Source organism: Erpetoichthys calabaricus, chromosome 12 (assembly GCF_900747795.2).
Source record: "Erpetoichthys calabaricus chromosome 12, fErpCal1.3, whole genome shotgun sequence".
In the NCBI taxonomy this organism is placed as follows: domain Eukaryota; kingdom Metazoa; phylum Chordata; class Cladistia; order Polypteriformes; family Polypteridae; genus Erpetoichthys; species Erpetoichthys calabaricus.
In genome coordinates, this window is record NC_041405.2 from 100,513,194 (window position 1) to 100,534,432 (window position 21,239).

At 35.8% G+C, this 21,239-nt stretch overlaps 1 protein-coding gene across 1 annotated transcript in view; it reads left to right on the forward strand.

Annotated features, from left to right (window-relative positions):
• The first annotated feature begins 244 nt into the window (after positions 1-244).
• Positions 245-21,239, forward strand: part of tnmd (tenomodulin) — a 417,047-nt gene continuing 396,052 nt past the window's right edge. Inside the window, exon 1 of the mRNA XM_051934485.1 lies at positions 245-371. Coding sequence (XP_051790445.1) covers positions 324-371 — 48 coding nt within the window. The 5' untranslated portion in view covers positions 245-323. The remainder of the gene's footprint in view (positions 372-21,239) is intronic.

The following is a 21,239-nucleotide window of genomic DNA, read 5'->3' on the forward strand; positions in this document are numbered from 1 at the left end:
ACATAAATTGGGAACACTATAAATATTATAGGAGAATAAGCAATACAGAATTAATTAGAAAATAAGTATACTAGTTTCTAAGTTTATACTGTACCAGTATTCTATTGAAATGCAACCTCTGGATTTCATTAAAAGTGATACGTCACAAAGCAAGTTTACTACCAAGATGTGGAGTTTAGGAGAGCTGCCATTTACTGTCATGGGTCCTCCCACTAAGCTATAATCCAGATTACCTGAGGAATGAAGTTTAATACTTTGTCAGTCCAACAAAAGCAGACCAGTGTGCTTAATGTGCCTATTAGAGAAGTCTCTCAGCAGAAAGAATGGAAGGCAGCTATAAATCTACTAGCCAGCAGTCTCTCTGGAAAGATGTGAGTGCCTTTTCTGTTGAGATATCTTTGAAAATATAAATATATATTATTATAGTTAAATCTAAAATGAACATTTTTACTTGAGAATTTTTTTAACAAAACATACATTTGTAAACTGAAGGTAAAGTGAAAACAAAAATCAAATGTATTTTCTTGCCAAGATTAAAGTATGTATTTAAAATTTATTTTGCAATATGTGACACTTGGAAATGCTAACAATTTATTATGAAGTTTTGTTAATCTTCATTGTATTAAACTTAGATATGAAAAACCTTTTCAACATTAAAATAATAATTTTTTTTAGACGACTGGTTTACCTTGGAATAATCAAAGACATAAGTAAATGAATGCAGATCAAGGATTAAAATAAAATATGACTTGACAGGTATTTAAAACACATCAAAATAGTGTTGACAAAATTATTTGAAATATTAAAGTTTATATTTGATGGGAGCAAATGCACCACTTGGTATTTGGTAATCATTTACAAAATCAGCTCAATCAGACTAACTGCTCTTCTGCTCAGAGAAATAATTATCTGTTAAACTCAACAGAACTGAAAACATTTTTCAAATGTGAAATTTTTAAAGAGGAAAATTAATTTAACAAGTGCTTTTAAAAATAACATTCATATATGCCAAAAGGCTGAGCTGTGTACAGTTAATTGAAACAGGTGATATCTTTTCAGATTCTGTATCACAGTTGAAAAGTTTTCTGATTGATTTATATAAGTTGCAAGTTTGTATTCTATAAAGATAAAGAGGGCATATACTATAAAAATATTACCCTAGACCAGAAAAAATAAAAATGTACTTGAAAATAGCAAAGAATTCAGTTTCAGAATTAAAAACCTACAGTAACTGCTTATTCAGAAAGCAGATGTTTTTAACAAGGTATCATATCATATCTTGTTACTTTCCTAACACTAAAAATTTACAATTTAAAAATAATCAGCACTAAATCCACTCTTGTTACAGTCACATTTTTTAAATTTTATATCTCTACTTTTATTTGGTTTTCTAACTTTTTTCCCTGAATGAGTTTTACTGACATAGTTGCTCAAGAGCAATGGCTTTGAGTCCTGATCTTGTCCATTTCTTCCTGGAGTTTGCACGTTCTCCCCGTGTTTGCCTTGAAAATCAGCATGAGTAGGTTTTCTCTGTACACGTGGCAATAATGGCCCTCTAAACCTACAGTATATAAAAAAGGAATGGAAGGATAAGAGGAAACCATTCTTTAGTGCAAGTGCACTCACACATGTATGACCTCACCAAACTTCTCAAGTTTATTAGTAATTTGGCTCCATTCCTCTGTTTAAAGAATCAGCTCACTGGTATTATTTCAGCACTGCATTCCACAGAAATAAAAAAATAGTGTAGGGGGCCTTCCCACACATGCTTCTAATATTTAAAGCTAACTGAAACAGTAGCTGAGCTACGTTGAATTAATAGGTAGTAGATCTTTTTTTGCAATTTTAAAGCTTCATTGTGTCTTATCCTTTTGCTAAAAACAAAACATAAAGATTGAGTCCTGAGGTTTATTGAAAAGACAATGAAATGTGATTAGTAAAGACCAATCTAATTACAGTATAATTTAAATTAAATTATATGAGGGAATTTTAAAGTGCCTTGTTATCCCATTAAAAAAAATAAATGGACTGAGTTTTCTTACAGTAAGTAATGTACAGTATAGTCATTTTGAAAAATGCACAAATTACAGTTGTACAATGCAAAAATTGAGAGTCTTTTGTTCTGAATGTTCAGCTTCAGTTACAGATATAAGCAATACTTTAAATTTAGGTAGCAAAACTATGTGCTGTTAAGCAAGCCTTTGATAAATAATTTTGCATAAAGTCCTTTAAAAATAATCCTGCATCTTGTAATAAAAGTGTTTGTGGGAACTAGGTGTGTGTCCCATGTGAATCGAATAAAAAAAAAATGAAGTTGGGATGGGATGTCCATGACCTGAATTTTATGTAAAATATAACGTGATAAAATAAACCACTTAATGTTGAATACAGTACAAAATTGACACTAAAAAACTTTTTGACTACAATTTTGCAATCACAAAACTCATTATGAATGGTTTCTTAGAGTTTCTAAAGAATTTGGGGAGGCTGAAAAGAAAGGAACATGTCTCCCTAAGGATATGGCAACACTTTACACCCATTTTGGACTTGTGAATTTCTCAGAAAAGGGTCCAAATGAAAACAGATGTGGGAGAACTGTGTTTTGGAAGTGCAACACAGCTAGACATAATCCTCTAAGAACCAAAAAGATGTACTTTGAAACACAAACTGTAATCCTGAGGGGCTGCAAAATTTTATCCAAGGGCTTCCTATTTAAACGTTGTGTGTGGTGTGCTGGATTAAAGTGTTCTCCCATCAGCCACAGCACAGTTTTCTGCCTGATAGGAATTGGTGTCCTGGTGTCAGTACTTCCACAAGGTGGCAGATGAGACGAAAACGTGGGAGAACGGGTTATTTTTGTTAAATACTGTTTGTCCTGGGTAAATGGTGTCAATTTCATTGGTCACGGTTTATTTTAGAAATATGAAACAAATTCATTATTGTTCTAATAGCTGGCTTATCACTAAAAAATAGGTTGAAAGTACCCCAGTTAATGCCTCTGTGGCATTATAATATTCAGAAACAGAAGTCTGACCATGTCCAGAAATGAAAGCTCAAACCCAAAACCTTGTGATCCAAAATAATAGTTTAGGGTTTTCCTTTGAATGGAAGTAAATACACGTTCACATGGTAGGGTCAGTACCAGAACAAACTTAGTTGGGTGGCCGTGGCATTTTCATGGTGGGGGGTGGCTGACATGAGGAAAGCATGCAAAACTCCACATAAACAACATCTGGACACAGACATCGAACCCAGCATGCTGAATCAGTGAGGCAGCTGCATTACCAACTTTAGTCTTTAGTCTTCACCCCAAATTACAAAAAACATACCATGAGTAGCAATAGTTCCTTAGGCTTTTTTCCCTGTAGATATACACACTAAATACAAGTGTCTTCAATATTCCAACTTGGCGCATCTGTCATTTGCTTGGACATGGTATTCTCTCCCTGTCTGTGACATCTTTCTGTTTACGAAAAATAAAAAGGGCATTTCACAAATAGTTATCTCTTGCATTTCCTGCTTGATTAACTTGGATTAGTTGGAGGATGAGGGAACAATGTGCTGTTTAAAAAATCCACACTTGTCCAATTGAAAGCACATGGTTTTATTCATTTTGGCCTTCTGTTCATATTACTCTGGACTAAGGAGATTTACCGTGTCCTTAACAGTGGGAATTCAATTATGCCAATTCAGTGAATGTGTGTATAGAATTGAATGAAGTTCAGTACTCAGCCCTGGACAGTGCGTCAGTCCAGTGCCTAGCACACACACTCAATCTGAGCCGCTAATCAACCTCATGCCAATGTCACATTATAAATTCTCGTCAGATTGGATTTCAAAATTGATTACTGCAATTACTGGTTTTGTTGCCTGAATACACGACTAGAAATCACAAGGTATGTCAAATTATTCAACTGTGTGATGAATTTCCAATACAATTCCACATTTCCAAAGTATGCAAGCTAGCTCATTTTTCTGACAGCCAATAACTTTCTGCTTGACCAAACCAGTGTTTGTGCAAATGGTTTACATATACAGGAAGATCAGATGCAGTCTCTGTTTTCCATTCTAGTGTGGTACCTAAAACATGAAACATCAGACAGACAAATCTCTCTTCTCTTTGCGAGGTCCAAAACACCCTCACTCCTTATTCCTTATCGCTGCATTATATGTAGTCTACTTCCATGTGAACACTCATTGGCTGTCAGCTCTCAAGCACACAGAGTCCACCCCCAATGACTTAAGATAAAATCAAACCTGGAATCACTGGAAAAGCTATGTAATGTGACATGGTCTTACCCTGAACATTTCTGTAATATGGTTAGCTCTACTGTCACTTCCCTAGATTCCCGAGTTCTACTCTCTATTCTTAATTTTATTTCACAAGGATTCAATCTTAGTAGTTTGTCACAACATCAAATCGAATGCAGCCGTTACTGAGTTTTAATACTTTCCATTGTGACTTTCTCTAACATTGCTCCAGGATTATGGGACAAGAAATTTGGATTGGGGTGTGGAGACAGTTGCTCCTATGCTTTCACCAGGAAGTGTCTATGTGATGTACACTAGTGCAGATTGGAATGCTTCTGTAATGCGTCAGTCAGGATAGAAGTGAAGACAAGGCAAACTGTCATAATCCTTATAATGGTGAACCCACTAAATAACTAAAGTTTTCCGCACTTCAGTTTCATTCTTAGCAGTTCAGATTAATTGTATCTCTGAATTATTATTTTCTCAGTATTTCTCATGCTTGCACATTCCAAAGAAAATGTGTTTATTGATAGTGTGAAAAGCTGAGATTCTAATTGTTTCCTTCAAAAATCAATTGGTAGACGTGGATAAAATAATATTTTTATAATCGCTTCATATGATAGGCACAATATTACAACACAGTATACAAGTTATTCTCTCAACAACCAAAAAGAAGGCAGAAAGCAAATGGTTGATTTAATGTTGCCTGACTGTGAAAATATGAATTTTTCCTTGGCTTTTTCTTTACCTGCTGCCAATTCTGTACTCCTCTTCATTATCGTCCTGCTTACAAATAAAACTGACAAAGCAGGTTACGCCTACATTAACAACATATTCTTTTATCAATAGAAAAGATACGATAGATCGTACTGTTAGCGACATACTCCGCCACAAGAAGGTGACATAAGTAAAAGTGTGCAGACTTTTAATTTGTCTCATAACTCTCAACTCCATCTTGTGAATAGAAAATAAATGTAATGCAAGCTAAGAAAAGAGAATCTTGCATCAAAGTGCATCATCCAACTCAATCTCCTACCACAAGCTGTCATGTAACTGGTACTGTAATTCTGCATTTGGAGATGGTTCCTGACCACCTGCTATAGTCCACATATTTGGTAATCAAGAATGTTTATGACAATGTGAACTGAAAGAATATTTTAATGTACTGGTACGGCATGGGGGTGATATCACTAATATTTCTTTTTCAACATACTTTGAACCCCAGTTTCACTGACAGCTGGTAAGGCTGATGGGTGGAGTTTGTATGCTGCCCCCATATTTATGTTGGTTACCTCTTATTGTTCAAAGAAATATTGATAGGTGGACTGGAAACTCTTAACTGACATAGGAAAATACATTTAGATATGTCCTGAGAAGAAACAACAATCCATCCAGAACTGTTTCTTAACTTTGCATAAGCGATGAAGGGAAGAACTGAACATGTATTTTCAAACACTCAGTGGATTGATGTAATGTACTGGAAAGGTACAGAAGGTTTTTATTCTCTCTTAATGGCTTCAAGAAGAGTTACATCTTATGTTTTTCATATTTAAGTTACTGACTCACACTCTTCATAGAAACCCTTCATTACTAGTTGGGTGTAATGGAGTAGAATGGCCTGTGCTGTGTAGTGAGCCTTTTGATAATGATAATTAAATCATTGTCAGAAAGACTATGGCAGAGTGTAAAGCCAGCATCATTAATGTAAGACACAGCCATACCTTGCAGTCTCATAAGGTTTAATTGTCACAGTTTACATTCAAAATTCTTTATTTTATTACTTGGTACATTTTATTCTGTATTTTAATGAACAAATACTTCAACCAACAAACTTGTTACACCTGCAAAACTAAAACACAATGGCAATTGTCTTTGAATTAGGCACCAAAATATTAAATACCTTGTTGAACATTTGTACTTATTTCTTGCATTTTTAATAAATATCAAGCAAATGCAATTTGCTGACAATCATTTTTTATCAGGCACCAAGAGGCAGGATCAAAAGCACATAATGTGGGTACAGTATGTGAACAGTAATGAAAAAATAAGTAAGTAATGCTTCATATTTAAAACAGAAAATTATCAATACTATATTTATATAGTCCACAACTTGCTTGATCCACTTTGAAGTGACAGAGTGCTGAAGCCTCTCCTGGTCGCATCAGGTTCCAGATTGGAACTCACCCTGCATTAGATACCAGTTCTTTTCAGAACATATTAACATCAACATAAATAACTTACTTTATTATAGTTTATACAGTTGTGTGTGTGCATTACCTGTGTTTCTTATTTCTGATAGAAGTCTGTGAACAAAGGATTTTCATAAAGGCAGGGACAACAAAGCAGTAATAGAGCCATCAAAGGGAAACATTTTTGTAGTGGTGAAAGAAGAAAATATAAGATGGTTTTTCATATTCTTATTTTTTAGTGACAGCCATACCACATGCACTTCAGAACAGGTAATCCACCTGAAGCTAACCATGTTTGAAGTCCTGTGGTCATAAAAGATCCTTGGGGATCCCATATAAAGAGTAAGGTTTACCCCAATGTCCTGACTAAACTGCCCATCACAGCCTTGTAATTCAAGCCCCCTTTTCTCTGACTGGCTAACTATCTCTCACCCATTCACCACAGCTAATGTGTGGTGAGCATACTTGTGCAAAATGGTGGATGCTGCACATTGGTGGTGATTGAGTAGTGAGAAAAATGCTTTATAAAAGTAAGGAATTATTATTATTATTATTATTATTATTATTATTATTATTATTAGTAGTAGTAGTAGTAGTTGTAGTAGTAGTAGTAGTAGTAGTAGTAGTATTGTTATTATTATTATTATGTGTGTGTGTCTGTGTTCTCCCTGCGATGGACTAGCACCCTGTTTAGATATTGTTTCTTCCGTGTGCCTGATGATTGCTGAGATAAGCTCCAGTTTTTCTATACCCTGGCATTTAGGCTCACACGACCAATGTGACACACTTGTCTTTTGTGATAATCATCGTGTCAACATTTGACGACTTGTTTTCATATGATTAACAGTATCAGATCAACCTTTGGAATACAAGTGGAAGAGTTTCTTGGTTTAAGTACATTGTTCACAGAACCAGCAGCATGCTGCTTTTTCACCAAATGCTGAATCGTGCATTTCACAGGAGCTCTTGCAACTTAATATTGTTCCATTAATCCCGCATGTGTCAGCTTCAAGGAGCCAGTGCCACAGCTGAAATCCACTGAATATGGCATGTCTTATTTTCAGTATGTACACAGATAACAGAACTAATAAAATGAATGAAAACATCAACATTGTGAAGGTCAGTGTGTCCACATATCTGTAGGAGTACAGCTCAGATGAACATGTGTTTGAATTTTACTAAATCTGATAAAACGAGTGCATGACGAATTTGACCTAGAAGGCTCACCAAGCTCCATTTTATACTTGAAAGTTATTTTTGAAAACAAACTGAGTCTTGAGATTATTTGCACAATGCAAAGCACAAAATGAGACTTATACATATTTTATTTAGTTTTACTTTTCTGTTCTTGTTATAATTTGGTTTTGTATTAAATTTTGATTTCACACTATGTGACATGTTTTCCTGGATTTTCTTTTCGATTTCGTAGTTTTTAATTATGTGAAATGTATTTCTTATGATCTTTTCTTTTTTGTGTAAGCACGTTAAAATATTTTAACGCTTTCCCAATATGCCATATTGTTTTATTTTGGGCACTTCCATTTTGCTTCTGTAACTACAAATTTGCTAGGCTCGGATGACAGAAAGTGACTTCGGCAATAATTTGGTATAAATGTCAGAACAAAGACTTCCTGGTCATCATAATTTGAAGAAAAAGCCTTATTGTGAAGAGTGCATTTTTGTTTAATGAGAGGAAAAGAGGAAGGCCTAAGAGGAGGTTTATGGATGTGGTGAGAGAGGACATGAAGGTACTGGGTGTCAAGATGCAGAGGACAGGAAGATATGGAAAAATATGATCCACTGTGGCAACCCCTAATGGGAGCATCCGAAAGAAGAAGATTTTCTAGCTAAAGACCCTGTGCTTTGATCTGTTTGACTTTGACTTTTGGAACTATTCTTAGGCTTGACAACAGAGCAGCTCTGATAATAAATTAATGAACTTTGGTAGAGTTTTGTTGACATTTATTTTCCAAGCCTTTTTTATAAGAACCTTCCTCGTCTCTCTTTGTGGCAGAGTAGTTCCCAAGACTTTATATTATACTCAATATAGTTTTGGGCAGAAACCCAGCTTGACTATATATAGCCTTCATCTTTAACATATTGAGTAGAATCATGTTTTAAACCAAAATTATCAGTAATATTGACCCGGAAGACATAATAGTTCATCCAGCAAGATATACTGTATATTTAACATTTTCTTGGATGAGCATCTCTGTAACAATGGTCAATCATTTGCAAAAATGTATATTTCCAATATAAAATAAAGGTCTTGAATAATGTTATAATTCAGGAGTATTTGATAGCTATCTTTTTGCATCATTATTCTGTACCTCATGATGTCTGCATTTTGTATCTTTAAGTGTCATATTATTTTATCAAATACCTTATTGCTTTATATTTCACACTTAAAGGAAGTATTGTTTGCATGAAAAAAAGCACTGTTTTCAAAGATAAGCACATTTCAATATAATTAGAAAATATTTTGAGCATTTTTGTAAAGATATACTTTATGTCTGTATTCTTTTTTTTTGTGTCTGTGGTAAACATTTTGTAGAACTTTGAAAGAAAGACTTTTGTGAATGTTGGATGCAATGGAAAGCTTGAGCTTATAATGTTTAATATTTTTAAACACAGTAATCACAGCATCTAAACTCAAATTTTGAAAAAACATTGATTACATTTATGCATTTTACTAAATTGCCATGTAATTTTGTTTCTTTTAATATGACTAAACTGTGATAAATAAGCTTTGGTAGAATTGTATCTTGTGTATATTTTGGTAGATTTACTGTAGTGATGAGTAAAACAGAAGAGTTTTGTTTCAAATACAGTTTCACAAAACTGCCCCTAAATTTTGTTCTATTTGCAGTTTTGCAATGGTGAAATGTGAAACCCACTAAAATGAATTGTTAGGGATTTTTCAAGGTTTTTGGGGTTGAAAGCAAATAATATTGTTCCCTAAGGCTCATTCCACAATGGAAACATCAGTCTATTTACTCGGCCGTCCTCTGATGCCAACCGATTACCCACAATTCCTTCCATGCTCTTTCATCATTTATCACACACTCTCATCATTTATATGCGTGCACTGCCTATCTGCTCATTCATACTGCTGATTCCACCTTAAACCATTTATTTGGTGACCGCAGATAACACCATCACTCACAATCAATCACATTTACTTTACTCAACTCTGTAAGCTGAGCCAAGCCAGGATCCCACCAGAGGCTCATCGGTGGCCACAAACCCAAGCAATTTGATTTCATCAGTGCATTCAGGTAAGTTGTTTTTGCAAAGTGAAATTCAAAATTTTACTGCAGATTCAATTTTGTGTGAATTGCAAATATGTTCAACATGCATCATGATGTAAATATTAAGAAATTCAGGTGCTGGCCACACCAGATTTTTTTATTTCATTCCTGATGTGCATTATTTTCCTGTCTATAGATGCACAGAGCTGGAGACTGTTTCCAGAAATGATGCAAGGCATGGACAGGACAACAGGTCTTTTTTTGGAGTTATCAGTTCACTTACCATGCTGTCTTTAAACAGTGGGAAGAAATCAGGGACCATCGATAAAACCTGCAGCACCCATTTGGGAATCACACTGGGTTCCAAATTCTCTGAGACGGACACTCTATTAGGTGTTCCATGTTCCTTCATTTTAGGATACTATTTTTGTTTAACTTTATTTCAGATCTATATCCATTTCAGTATCACTTTAGTGATACCCTGTGCCTAGTAAACAAAATTTCTTAATAACTAAGCTTTGCATAATGAACATTAAAAACACTGCTGAGTGGTAAGCACACCTGCCACAGATCTCCGAAGTCTTTGATTTGATTCCTAGCCCAGTAACTGTGCAGAGTATATATGGGAATCCACTAGCCTCTCAGAACTGTTATTTATAGGATAATTGACAACTCATGGCAAGTACACCATATTGTGCTTTTTAGTGGAGAGAGAACTTTTTTTGTGTTAGCACATCAGTATTATTATTGTTCTTGTTAACATTTTGACTTTGGTGTAGTGCCATATCATGTCCATATTTCATGGTTGCTGCTATATTGTACTTATTTATCACATCTACTGCTGGTCTTGTGGCATATACCATACCATACCATATTTATTTGTTGAGTGCTTAAAAACACAGCATTACAACCGACCAAAGCGCTGTACAGTTAAAACAAACAGGACTAAAAACAAAATATTAAAGCAAACATTAAGAGAGAATTTGAACTAAGAACTAAAAACAGGTCAGAGGATCCAATAAAATAGAGAAAATAGCGAAAAACAAGTAGAAAATGAAACAAGTTAAGAATTAAAAGCCAATGTGAAGAAGTGCGTTTTTAATTTGAATGTGGCAACTGAAGTGGCTTGCCTAACCACTAAGGGTAGGAAGTTCCAGAGCCTGGGTGCACCGATGGAGAAAGCCCTTTCACCACGAGCTTTGAAACGTGCCTTGGGAACAGTTAGAAGGAGCTGATCTGCGGATCTAAGAACGTGCATATGGAGCATAACACTCAAATAGGCGGGGGCTAGACCATTTAATGCCTTATAAGTTAGGAGGAGTATCTTAAAATCGATTCTGAATCTAACCGGCAGCCAATGTAAGGTTTTTAAAATTGGAGTAATATGTTGGCCACTGCCACTCCCTGTTAGAAGCCTTGCAGCCGCATTTTGAACCAGTTGTAGTCTAGAAAGAGTGGCTTTGCTGATACCATAAAGGCAGGAATTAGAGTAATCAAGTCGGGACATAATAAATGCATGGATTACTGATTCCAGGAGATGGTTAGACAGAATAGGCTTGAGTTTGGCGATACGCCTGAGCTGGAAAAAACAGGATTTTACTGTGCTGTTGACTTGAGCATCCATTTTCAGGAACGAATCCATTTTGATTCCGAGATTAAAGACAGATGAAGTTACTGGAGTGGGAAGAGAGTCGAGGCCAAAAGATGGAATCTGTTTGTAGTCGGGACTAAAAACAATGACCTCGGTTTTTGAATCATTCAGGTGAAGGAAATTTACAGCCAGCCAATCCTTAATGTCAGATAGGCAGTCGAGGAGAGGTTTGGTGGAGTCAGTTGGCTTAAGGGAAAAATAAATTTGGCAGTCGTCAGCATATAGATGATATGAAATTGCATGTTTTCTAAAAATTGCACCTAAAGGCAGAATGTAGATTGAAAAAAGTAGTGGCCCTAAAATGGAACCCTGGGGGACCCCACATGGGAGTAGGACTGATTCAGATGAAAAATCGTCCAACATGACTCTAAGAGTCCTGTTGCAGAAATATGACCTGAACCAGTCGAGGGCTGAGCCAGATACACCAGCCCAGGATTCGAGTCGGGAGATCATGATGCCATGATCGATTGTGTCAAACACAGCAGATAGGTCGAGAAGAACCATAATCACATGAAGTCCTGAGTCCAATGCCAAAAGGACGTCATTTAGGACACGTAAATGCACGGTTTCTGTGCTATGTTGGGGCCTAAAGCCTGACTGAAAAAGGTCCATTACCTGATGGTCCTGTAAGTGATGAGTTAATTGCTCATAAACTACTTTTTCTAGTATTTTTGACAAGAAAGGTAGTTTGGAAATTGGACGAAGATTGGAAAGAACGGCAGGGTCTAAATCAGGTTTTTTCAGAATTGGATGTACAACTGCGTGTTTGAAAGCACGAGGAACTATAGCCGAAGATAGACTACTAGTTATGATCTTTAGGACGTCGTATCGAATCGCAGGAAACACATCTTTCAGGAGTCTGGGCGGCACCACATCGTCCAGAGAGCCCGAAGGCTTCATTGAGGCGACGATTTTTTCCAGATGGAAGAGCGAAATGGGTTCAAAGCTGGTGAAAGAGCCGTGTGCAGGAACGGCTAAGTCAACAGAGCCAGAAGAAGAAATGGAGATCTGGGATCTAATGTTCGTGACCTTATCCAGAAAAAACGTAAGGATCTGATCACAAAGAGCAGTGGAAGCAGAAGAAAAAACAGTTGCAACTGGAGAAAGGACAGCATTTAGTGTTTTATATAAGACACGTTGATTGCCAGAGTTTTTTAAAATGATATCCGCGAAAAAACGGTTCCTTGCACCTCTGACTGCTCTCTGGTATTGGGACCACGCGTCTCTCATGCGGTCGAAGGTAACAATAAGACCATCTTTCCTCCATTTGCGTTCAAGACGCCTACAGTTTTGCCTGATGGAGCGAGTTTGTTCGTTTAGCCATGGGTCAACCTTGACTTTAGATTGTCTCCGTTTGAGTGGGGCTACGTCATCCATCACAGAACAGCAGGAAGTATGGAAGGTTTGCAATAAAACATCAACATCCGTGGATTCACATGATGTGGAAATTGATGAAAAAGCAGCTGCAAAATCTTTAGCAGCAGAGGGGGGAATGACACGGGAGAGACGGGTGGTAGTGGATTTACTATGCTTAACAGAGACCAAATCCAAATTAAACAAAATGGGCGAGTGATCGGAAAAGCTGGGAGGCAGAAAGTCCAAGTCACTGATTCTGAGACCGCAAGAAAGAACCAGGTCCAATATGTGAACAATATGACATTGTCATGCAACCTTTATAAAGACAGTGGCATGCAAAACAATCTTTGTTTTGAAAAATCTAAAGACATCAACTTATAGCTTATGCAGGGCAAGGATGAGACAGACTTCAGCATTTAAGATTTCTGTTTTCATTTGAGAATTAATTTTGGTTCTTGCTGTGGATATGGCGATTGCCTTACCTTATTAAAATATATATAAACTTCTTCCATGTAATCCTTTTGGTGTCTTTCTTAGAAAGCCTGTCATTTCATGATTGAATTATTATCATTAACATTCTTATCCTTCTTGACCATGACATAGAAGATCCCTGCTTTTCATGCAGTGTTTTCAGTATTGGCTTAAGCTTGCTATGACTCTTAAATCAAAATCTTATCATAACATGACAGTATCAACTGAAATTTTGGTTAATGGGCTTAAAAGAGTGTCACATTGCTAAAGTCATTAGCACTACTGCCCTACAATTCCAGAAGACTAGATTAGAATTGTGGACTGGTTATTCTTAGTGTGGTGTTTACACTCCACACTCCAATGTTTTCACTTTGGTGTGAGGAAGGAGGCACAGAAATGAACTGGTGCCACATCCTGGATTGGTTATTGCCTTTATCCTGATGCTACCATGACCCTGTTTTGGAAAAATCAGCTTCAAAACAGTTAAAATAATGTTAAGATTACACAAATTTCATGCCACACCATTCCATGAAACAATGAAGAGAAGAAAAATGAACAAAATGTATGAATTACGCCATACTAACAATATCCTAAAAAAGCAGACATGCATTCTTTTTCCTACAAGACTATAGCAAGCTACATAGATTGCATTTTTTTTTCAAATTAGTTGTTTCTAACACCTTGTAGAAAGAGGAGGCATATGTGAAAGAGCTCAAATATGATAACTGAAAGAAATTTCACACATAAATCAGACTTTCCACAATCCATAAGTGAAATGTGTACAGAAATGTGCAATTGATATAAATTTCTAAATATACTAAACATCACCTTTCTCTTGAGACAGTATAAATACTTTTAGTTGTAAACAGCTGTGAAGTGCTTTTTCTTCTCCAGGTTATGGAAAATATGGTACTGGGTCATTAAATCAGACCAACAATGATATGATTAGGACAGAACAAACAGACATATTTCATGTATTATTCCAAAACTCAAAAATTTAATATCATGCTTTCGATGCTCTTCAGAGAGTTATTGGTGAAGCGAGTTTCAGTTTGCAGATGACAACACTTATTATTTGACGTTCCAGATAATGAAAAGATTACTGATTTACCCAGAAATGTGCTGGCTGTGGTGGAAATATTTCACTGACATCTAATTTTCGCTTTTACAATATGAGCAAAGTAGAGAATAAATCTTTAACAATCACCAGGCTCAGAATTGTTCAGTGGTAGCGTCTATAAAACCATAGGACACAAAGCTTCTCTTGTCATTGCTATTTTTGCTTAAATTCTTTCATTTGTGGAAATGCAGCTCTGCCATGAAATGATTTTTTCAAGCTGTCAGTAATGTCTCTACCCTGATTAATGCCACTCTCACTGTGAGAAACCTAGTGCACAGTTAACTAAACAATTAATCAAATGTGTGTGGATACTTTGTTTGAAAAGAATATTTTAGGTCAGTCAGTTTAGAATTAGTTTAATTAAGTGAAACTGTATATCTTACGAGAATGACCTGAATTATATAAACTTTTACTACTGTAGACTTTTTGCTATATGTGAAGGTTAAAAGGCTTGAGAAAAATTTGAAAGTGTTTTTTTCAGCCAAACTGTTACTTTTCTCTTCCACGTAATTATGGAAGGTAAGTCTATACTAGTGTCAGCAAGTTAAATATAAAGTATGTGTGATTATATCTTACTTTCTACATCTATATTTGCTTGTGTGTGTTGGTCCACAAGTATGCTCTTACAACTGATCAGCAATGCAACGTGTGTTTTTCTAATTTCTATGATTCATATTGCTCAGTGAAGTCAACACCGTAGGACATTTTCCAGGAGAAGGATAAATAGATGTTACATTAGTGTTTCTTCTATTTTACTTGTTTCTAAACACTGTTGTGCTCCATTCATGGGAGCAATCAAGCTAAATCATTTGGAACGGCCGCACAGATGATTGCAACCAAGCATGGACTGGAATTTTCAAGATGAATGGATCTCTCCTCTGTAAACTAATGGAATCCACTCTGGGATAGTAATGAGCCTTTAAAGGGCATCTGACAGGGTTTGATTTGCACTATAAAGTTATAGGTTCAGTAGCTTTTTTACAGGAATGATATAATAGTAAATCCATTGTAGAGCACAAAGCATTAACTCCTGTTCAGAAAACCTGCACTCTGGAAATAAAAAGCTATAATTGTAATGTAAATTATAAAATAAACCAGCAAGATGCCTTTCAAATGAAAAAAAAAGGTCACACTTCATAAAAATGAGAAAGGCTTTATATATATATATATATATATATATATATATATTTATTTATTTTCTGCCTTGAATTAATCATTCATGATGTACTGCTTGGAATAAATACACATACACATACTGAAGCTATGAAGGAAAGATTGAAATATTACACAAAGATTGATATCTAGATGCTGCAGACTAACATCCAGAAGTTCCTGGCAAGGTCATCAGTTATTGTAGTTATCCATTGACAAATAACCTGTAGTCTGATTTGTTTTTTTTCCCAATTATACAGCATGAAGCAAGGGATCCTGGACTTGACCTCTTATAGAGCCACAGTAAATCATGAGCTCTTAACGTAAAAAAAGGCTGCATTATAGTGAAAAACAGCAGAGGCAAGTGCAACCTGAGGGAAGTGGTTGTGGTAAAGTTAGGAGACATATATCAGTGTGAAACAATACTTCTTAGTCACAACATTTATATTAATAAGTATTCCATTTATTCTAAGTAAGTGTCTTCAGGTTTGAGTTTCATTTAGTGATTTCTACTTGTGCTCTGCAAATTGTTATCTGCACTTAGTTATTTATTAGTTATTATATCTTTTCCACTTGTGGCAATCAACTTTTTGTTACCTGTCCTACTACAGTTGCCCTAGCCTAATGTTATTTGATTATGTTTACCTCTTTTATAAGTTGCTTTGGATAAAAGTGTCTGCCAAGTAAATAAATGTAAATGTAAATATGATTATGTGAAAGTTTGGATGGATTCTGCTTTGCAAAACTCCATAAGCTCTGTCATGTTGCGTGGATATCGTGAGGAAACTGCCTGTTTCAAGTCCAGCAACAAAATCTCAATTAGATTGAGATCTGGACTCTGACTTGGCCACTCGTAACATTGTTGTTTTTAAGTTATTTGTGATTAGCTATGGCTTTATACTTGGGGTTGTTGTCTTGCTGTTAAAATAAATCTTCTGTCATGGTACAGGACTGATGCAGAGAGCATGATGTTTCATCCAAGAGTTCCCTCTATTTTGGTATATTCATTTTACCTTCTATCCTCACCAGCCTCCTAGGGCCTGCTGCAGAGAAGCATCCTCACAGTATCATGCTGTCACTGTCATGCTTTGTGGTGGGAATGCTTTGTTTTTGACAATAGCATTTGGATTTTGATCAAAAAAGCTTCATTTTAGTATGATCAGACTATGGAACTTTCTTCCAGCCATCTTCCAAGTTGTCCATGAGCGCTAACCAAGATGTCATGTGTGTGTTTTTTTAACAGTAGTGTATGGCTATGAATTCACATCATGAAGCATCTCAGTTTGTAGATATCCTCTGTGGTGAACTGCTAGTTGTTAGTCATAAACCTGAAATGTCTGGCTCAAAAGTGGCGTCCTTGCAGCAGGAGCTAATAGGAGAACCGTCTCTGAACACGGCTTCCTGGTGACATCAGCTGAGCTCTCTTTCTGTTTACCTCCACCTTTTCTGTGCAATATTGCCACTTCTCTTTGCCACCTTCCCATAAAACTACAACTGGTGAAGCACCTTGGCAACAGTTGTTGTCTGCTCATTTTTTCCAATCTGAGTCACTGTGGCTTGTAAATCCCTCAGAGTGATCAGAGGTCTATTGGTGGCATCCTTCATTAATCTTCTTATTACATGATTGATCAGTTTTTGCTCAGCTTGCTCTAAACAGATTTACAGAAGAACCATCCTCTTTTCATTTCTTAATGATTGACTTAAAGGGACTGCAAGGGAAATTCAGTGACTTTGATATTTTCTTTTATCCAATCACCTTTTCAAAAAGTTGTTTGGAGTGTTCTGTTATTCTTCATTGTGTAGGTTATACCACCATACTGACTCACCACAAGTTGGAACTCCCTGATAAGACATATTTATACTACAATCTATGGAAACCCCTTGACTGGACAGGTAATCTCCATTTAGCTAACTATGAGACTTCCAAAACCATCTGGCTGTACCAGCGGTGTGTCAGGGGTTAATGCTTATATGGTTAATTACTTTCTGCTTTGTATTTGTAATTAGTTTGGACCACATTGCAGAGATATGTTTTCTCATTAATATTAAGCAGTCTCTGTTGATCAGTGTGAAAACACCAAATTAGATCTACTGTGATTCAATGTTGTATAATAATAAAATGTGAAAATTTTCAAGAGTAAATACTTTTTATAGGCAATGTATATATTTACATTTGTGTATATTTGAAAAACAAAAACAGGCACAGCATGGTGTTTATTGTATTTTTCTTATTTTTATGACACCTATTATATCAGTCTCGCTTTGTCTCGTTTCTTCTGTGCCAGTGTAATGGCCATCTTAAAAGGGATAATGGGTCAAAAATTTTTACAACTGGATGCCATTCCCAACTTCCTTTAGTTGCCTTTTACAACACGCAAGAGGGACAGTGACCTTATTCTAACCCCAGGTAATGGGATTATGCACTTTCTATCAATAACTGTTCAAACGTTAGACATCATTATTGACTGTTTCATAACAGGTAACAAAAGCTAACACTACTATTACGTGGATTTTATTGATAGTTCTTTATAATGAACGGAGAAACTATGACAATGACCTCTGGATTTTTTCTATTCGAGAAATTACTGTAAAGAGTATCTTGACTGTTAGTGCACATACAGTATACTGTATTTCTACAAGCTGAAAATTGTCTCAGCTAAAATAATAATGTAATGAGTTTACTAAACGTAAGAAAATTAACACTATTTATATCGAGTCTTCGTTTACTTAGGTCCACCTTTGTTATTCACAGACTAGAATATGTACTACGATAATTTAATTTATATAAAGAAACAGCATGCATGTGTACTAATCTGAAGGAGAATGAGCAAGACTGAACATGACTAAAAATGTAATTCACTTTGAACTTGGCTTAATGATCATTGCCAGACAAGCCAGTGTAAATCTTTCAGTAGCAACAACATTGTAAACAAAATTGAGCTGCGGGTATATCGAACATTGGCTACTACTCAAGATAAATCCAATCAATAGTGGTTTGGTGTTTAGAACAGGACTCATACTGAAAGGGGCAGAAGGAGGTTTTCATTATTGTTTTATGGCTGTTTATTGAAAAAAATTATAATAAAGATACAAAATTAGAAATAAAATATAACACAAAAGAATTGACAGGTGTAGCTGGGTAATAATTAAGACAGCGGCTGGAATGAAAAGCCTCAGCATCTGTCCGGGATCTGGACTTAATCATTGAAATAAATTAAACAATCATATTTTCTTGACATAGCTGAATTTGTCTAATCCAAGGAATTACTGGATTTGACTGCTTTTAATATATTTTGAAAAACTGAATAAAATGCTACATTTAGTGAAACAAATAAGTATGTTTTATCGCTTTTAATTTTACTGTATTTAGTACTAAATTCAGCAGAATGTCAGATAAAGGAAATATTGGGAACTGTGCCAAATAAAAGAGAGATCGGGGAAAACTAAAGAATGGACAGATTAGTAAAAAAAAAAAGAAAGAATGAATTTTGCAGCTGAGAGCAATTAGCAGACTGGTCTATAAAGAAGGAATGTCCTGGAGAGGGGAATGGAAAAGACAGATGTGTCTTGGACAGAAAGAGTTAGAGTTTTAGTTTTTGGAGGAATGAGAAAATAATTCCTTGATTCTTTAGCTCTGACAAAATACAAAGCAAGACCTTGAAAGGGTAAAGAGTATGGTTGCATTTTCAATTAAGTATAGGGCATTCCCTTGTTTTTTTGAATGGCTAAGTATTTAGGAGAGACAGATGTACCATGTCTAGAGTGACTGCTTTAGAGGGTAAAGCACAATAAGGCCGAGTGGCTAGTCATGTTTCATTGCTGACTGGTTTTTCCAGGTAAAGAATTTTGCCGTATCCAGTATACTTACTACTTTCATTTAAAACAATTACTGAACTTGACCAAAATATTTAACTTACCAATGAAATACTCCAATGGTTCTTATATTTAGAAGATTTACTTGTTTATTGAAGTTGGCTTTGGATTATGAACATACACAATGGACAGCATCTAATTATTTAAACCTCTGCTTTAGCATGATAGCAGATAGATAGATAGATAGATAGATAGATAGATAGATAGATAGATAGATAGATAGATAGATAGATAGATAGATAGATAGATAGATAGATAGATAGATATATACAGTATATATATAATTACTATTTTTTACTTTTCAAGCTGGCTAGATCATAACATTCTAGCACTTTGCCATGAAACCTTTCCTGAAAAAAACAGTCAATACTGTACTCAAACCTCCACATAAATTATTTAGCTAATTTTAAATAATTCACTTAAATTGTGACATATTTTATTTTTGACCACCGACCTCACTGAGAAAAAAAGCCAATAACAGTGGCTATCAGGGAAAAGCTAAATAACAGGTATTTAGTCTCAGATTGGATATACAGTGATCCCTCGCTATATCGCGCTTCGCCTTTCGCGGCTTCACTCCATCGTGGATTTTATATGTAAGCATATTTAAATATATATCGCGGATTTTTTGCTGGTTCGCGGATTTCTGCGGACAATGGGTCTTTTAATTTCTGGTACATGCTTCCTCAGTTGGTTTGCCCAGTTGATTTCATACAAGGGACGCTATTGGCAGATGGCTGAGAAGCTAGATTGCTTACTTTTCTCTTTCTCTCTCTTGCGCTGACTTTCTCTGATCCTGACGTATGGGGATTGAGCAGGGGGGCTGTTCGCACACCTAGACGATACGGACGCTCGTCTAAAAATGCTGAAAGATTATCTTCACGTTGCTATCTTTTGTGCAGCTGCTTCCTGAAACGACATGCTGCACGGTGCTTCGCATACTTAAAAGCTCGAAGGGCACGTATTGATTTTTGACTGAAAAACAAACTCTGTCTCTATCTCTCTCTCTTTGTCTGCTCCTGATGGAGGGGTGTGAGCTGCCGCCTTCAACAGCTTTGTGTCGCGGTGCTTCGCATACTTAAAAGCCAAACAGCCCTATTGATTTGTTTGCTAGAGATTGTTTTCTCTATCTATGTGACATTCTGTGCTCCTGACACGCACTCCTTTGAAGAGGAAGATATGTTTGCATTCTTTTAATTTTGAGACAGAACTGTCATCTCTGTCTTGTCATGGAGCACAGTTTAAACTTTTGAAAAAGAGACAAATGTTTGTTTGCAGTGTTTGAATAACGTTCCTGTCTCTCTACAACCTCCTGTGTTTCTGCGCAAATCTGTGACCCAAGCATGACAATATAAAAATAACCATATAAACATATGGTTTCTACTTCGCGGATTTTCTTATTTCGCGGGTGGCTCTGGAACGCAACCCCCGCGATGGAGGAGGGATTACTGTAATTCATTTGAATTTGAATATGTGAAATACTCCACCAAAAATTATATTTCTTAACTCATCCGAGTTTGGACACAAATAGCACCTGCTGTGTGATTCTTTGTGATCACTAAACTTTTCTGGGTTAACAAACTTCTTTTTGGGATTGTGGTCTTTAATGTTTGATTTGTTTGGTAACAGCTCTTGCTTGTTCTTTCATCTCTTGATCCTTTTCATTCATTTTTTACTCGCTCTTGCTAAGGCACAAAATAATATAAATGTAACAACAGTTGGTGGGTCTACAGTTCAAATGCTCGGACACATCTGTTTCATTCACGAGTGTTTTCTGGAGGTGGTTTATTTCACAATATTTTTCAGAAAAATACATGTATTTGGGATGATGTGAGCATATAACTGGATGACTTGACATGTGAATTATGCAACATGAATAATACGAGATTTTTTTCATGGATTTTTTTGATATTGCTTCCTGGAAT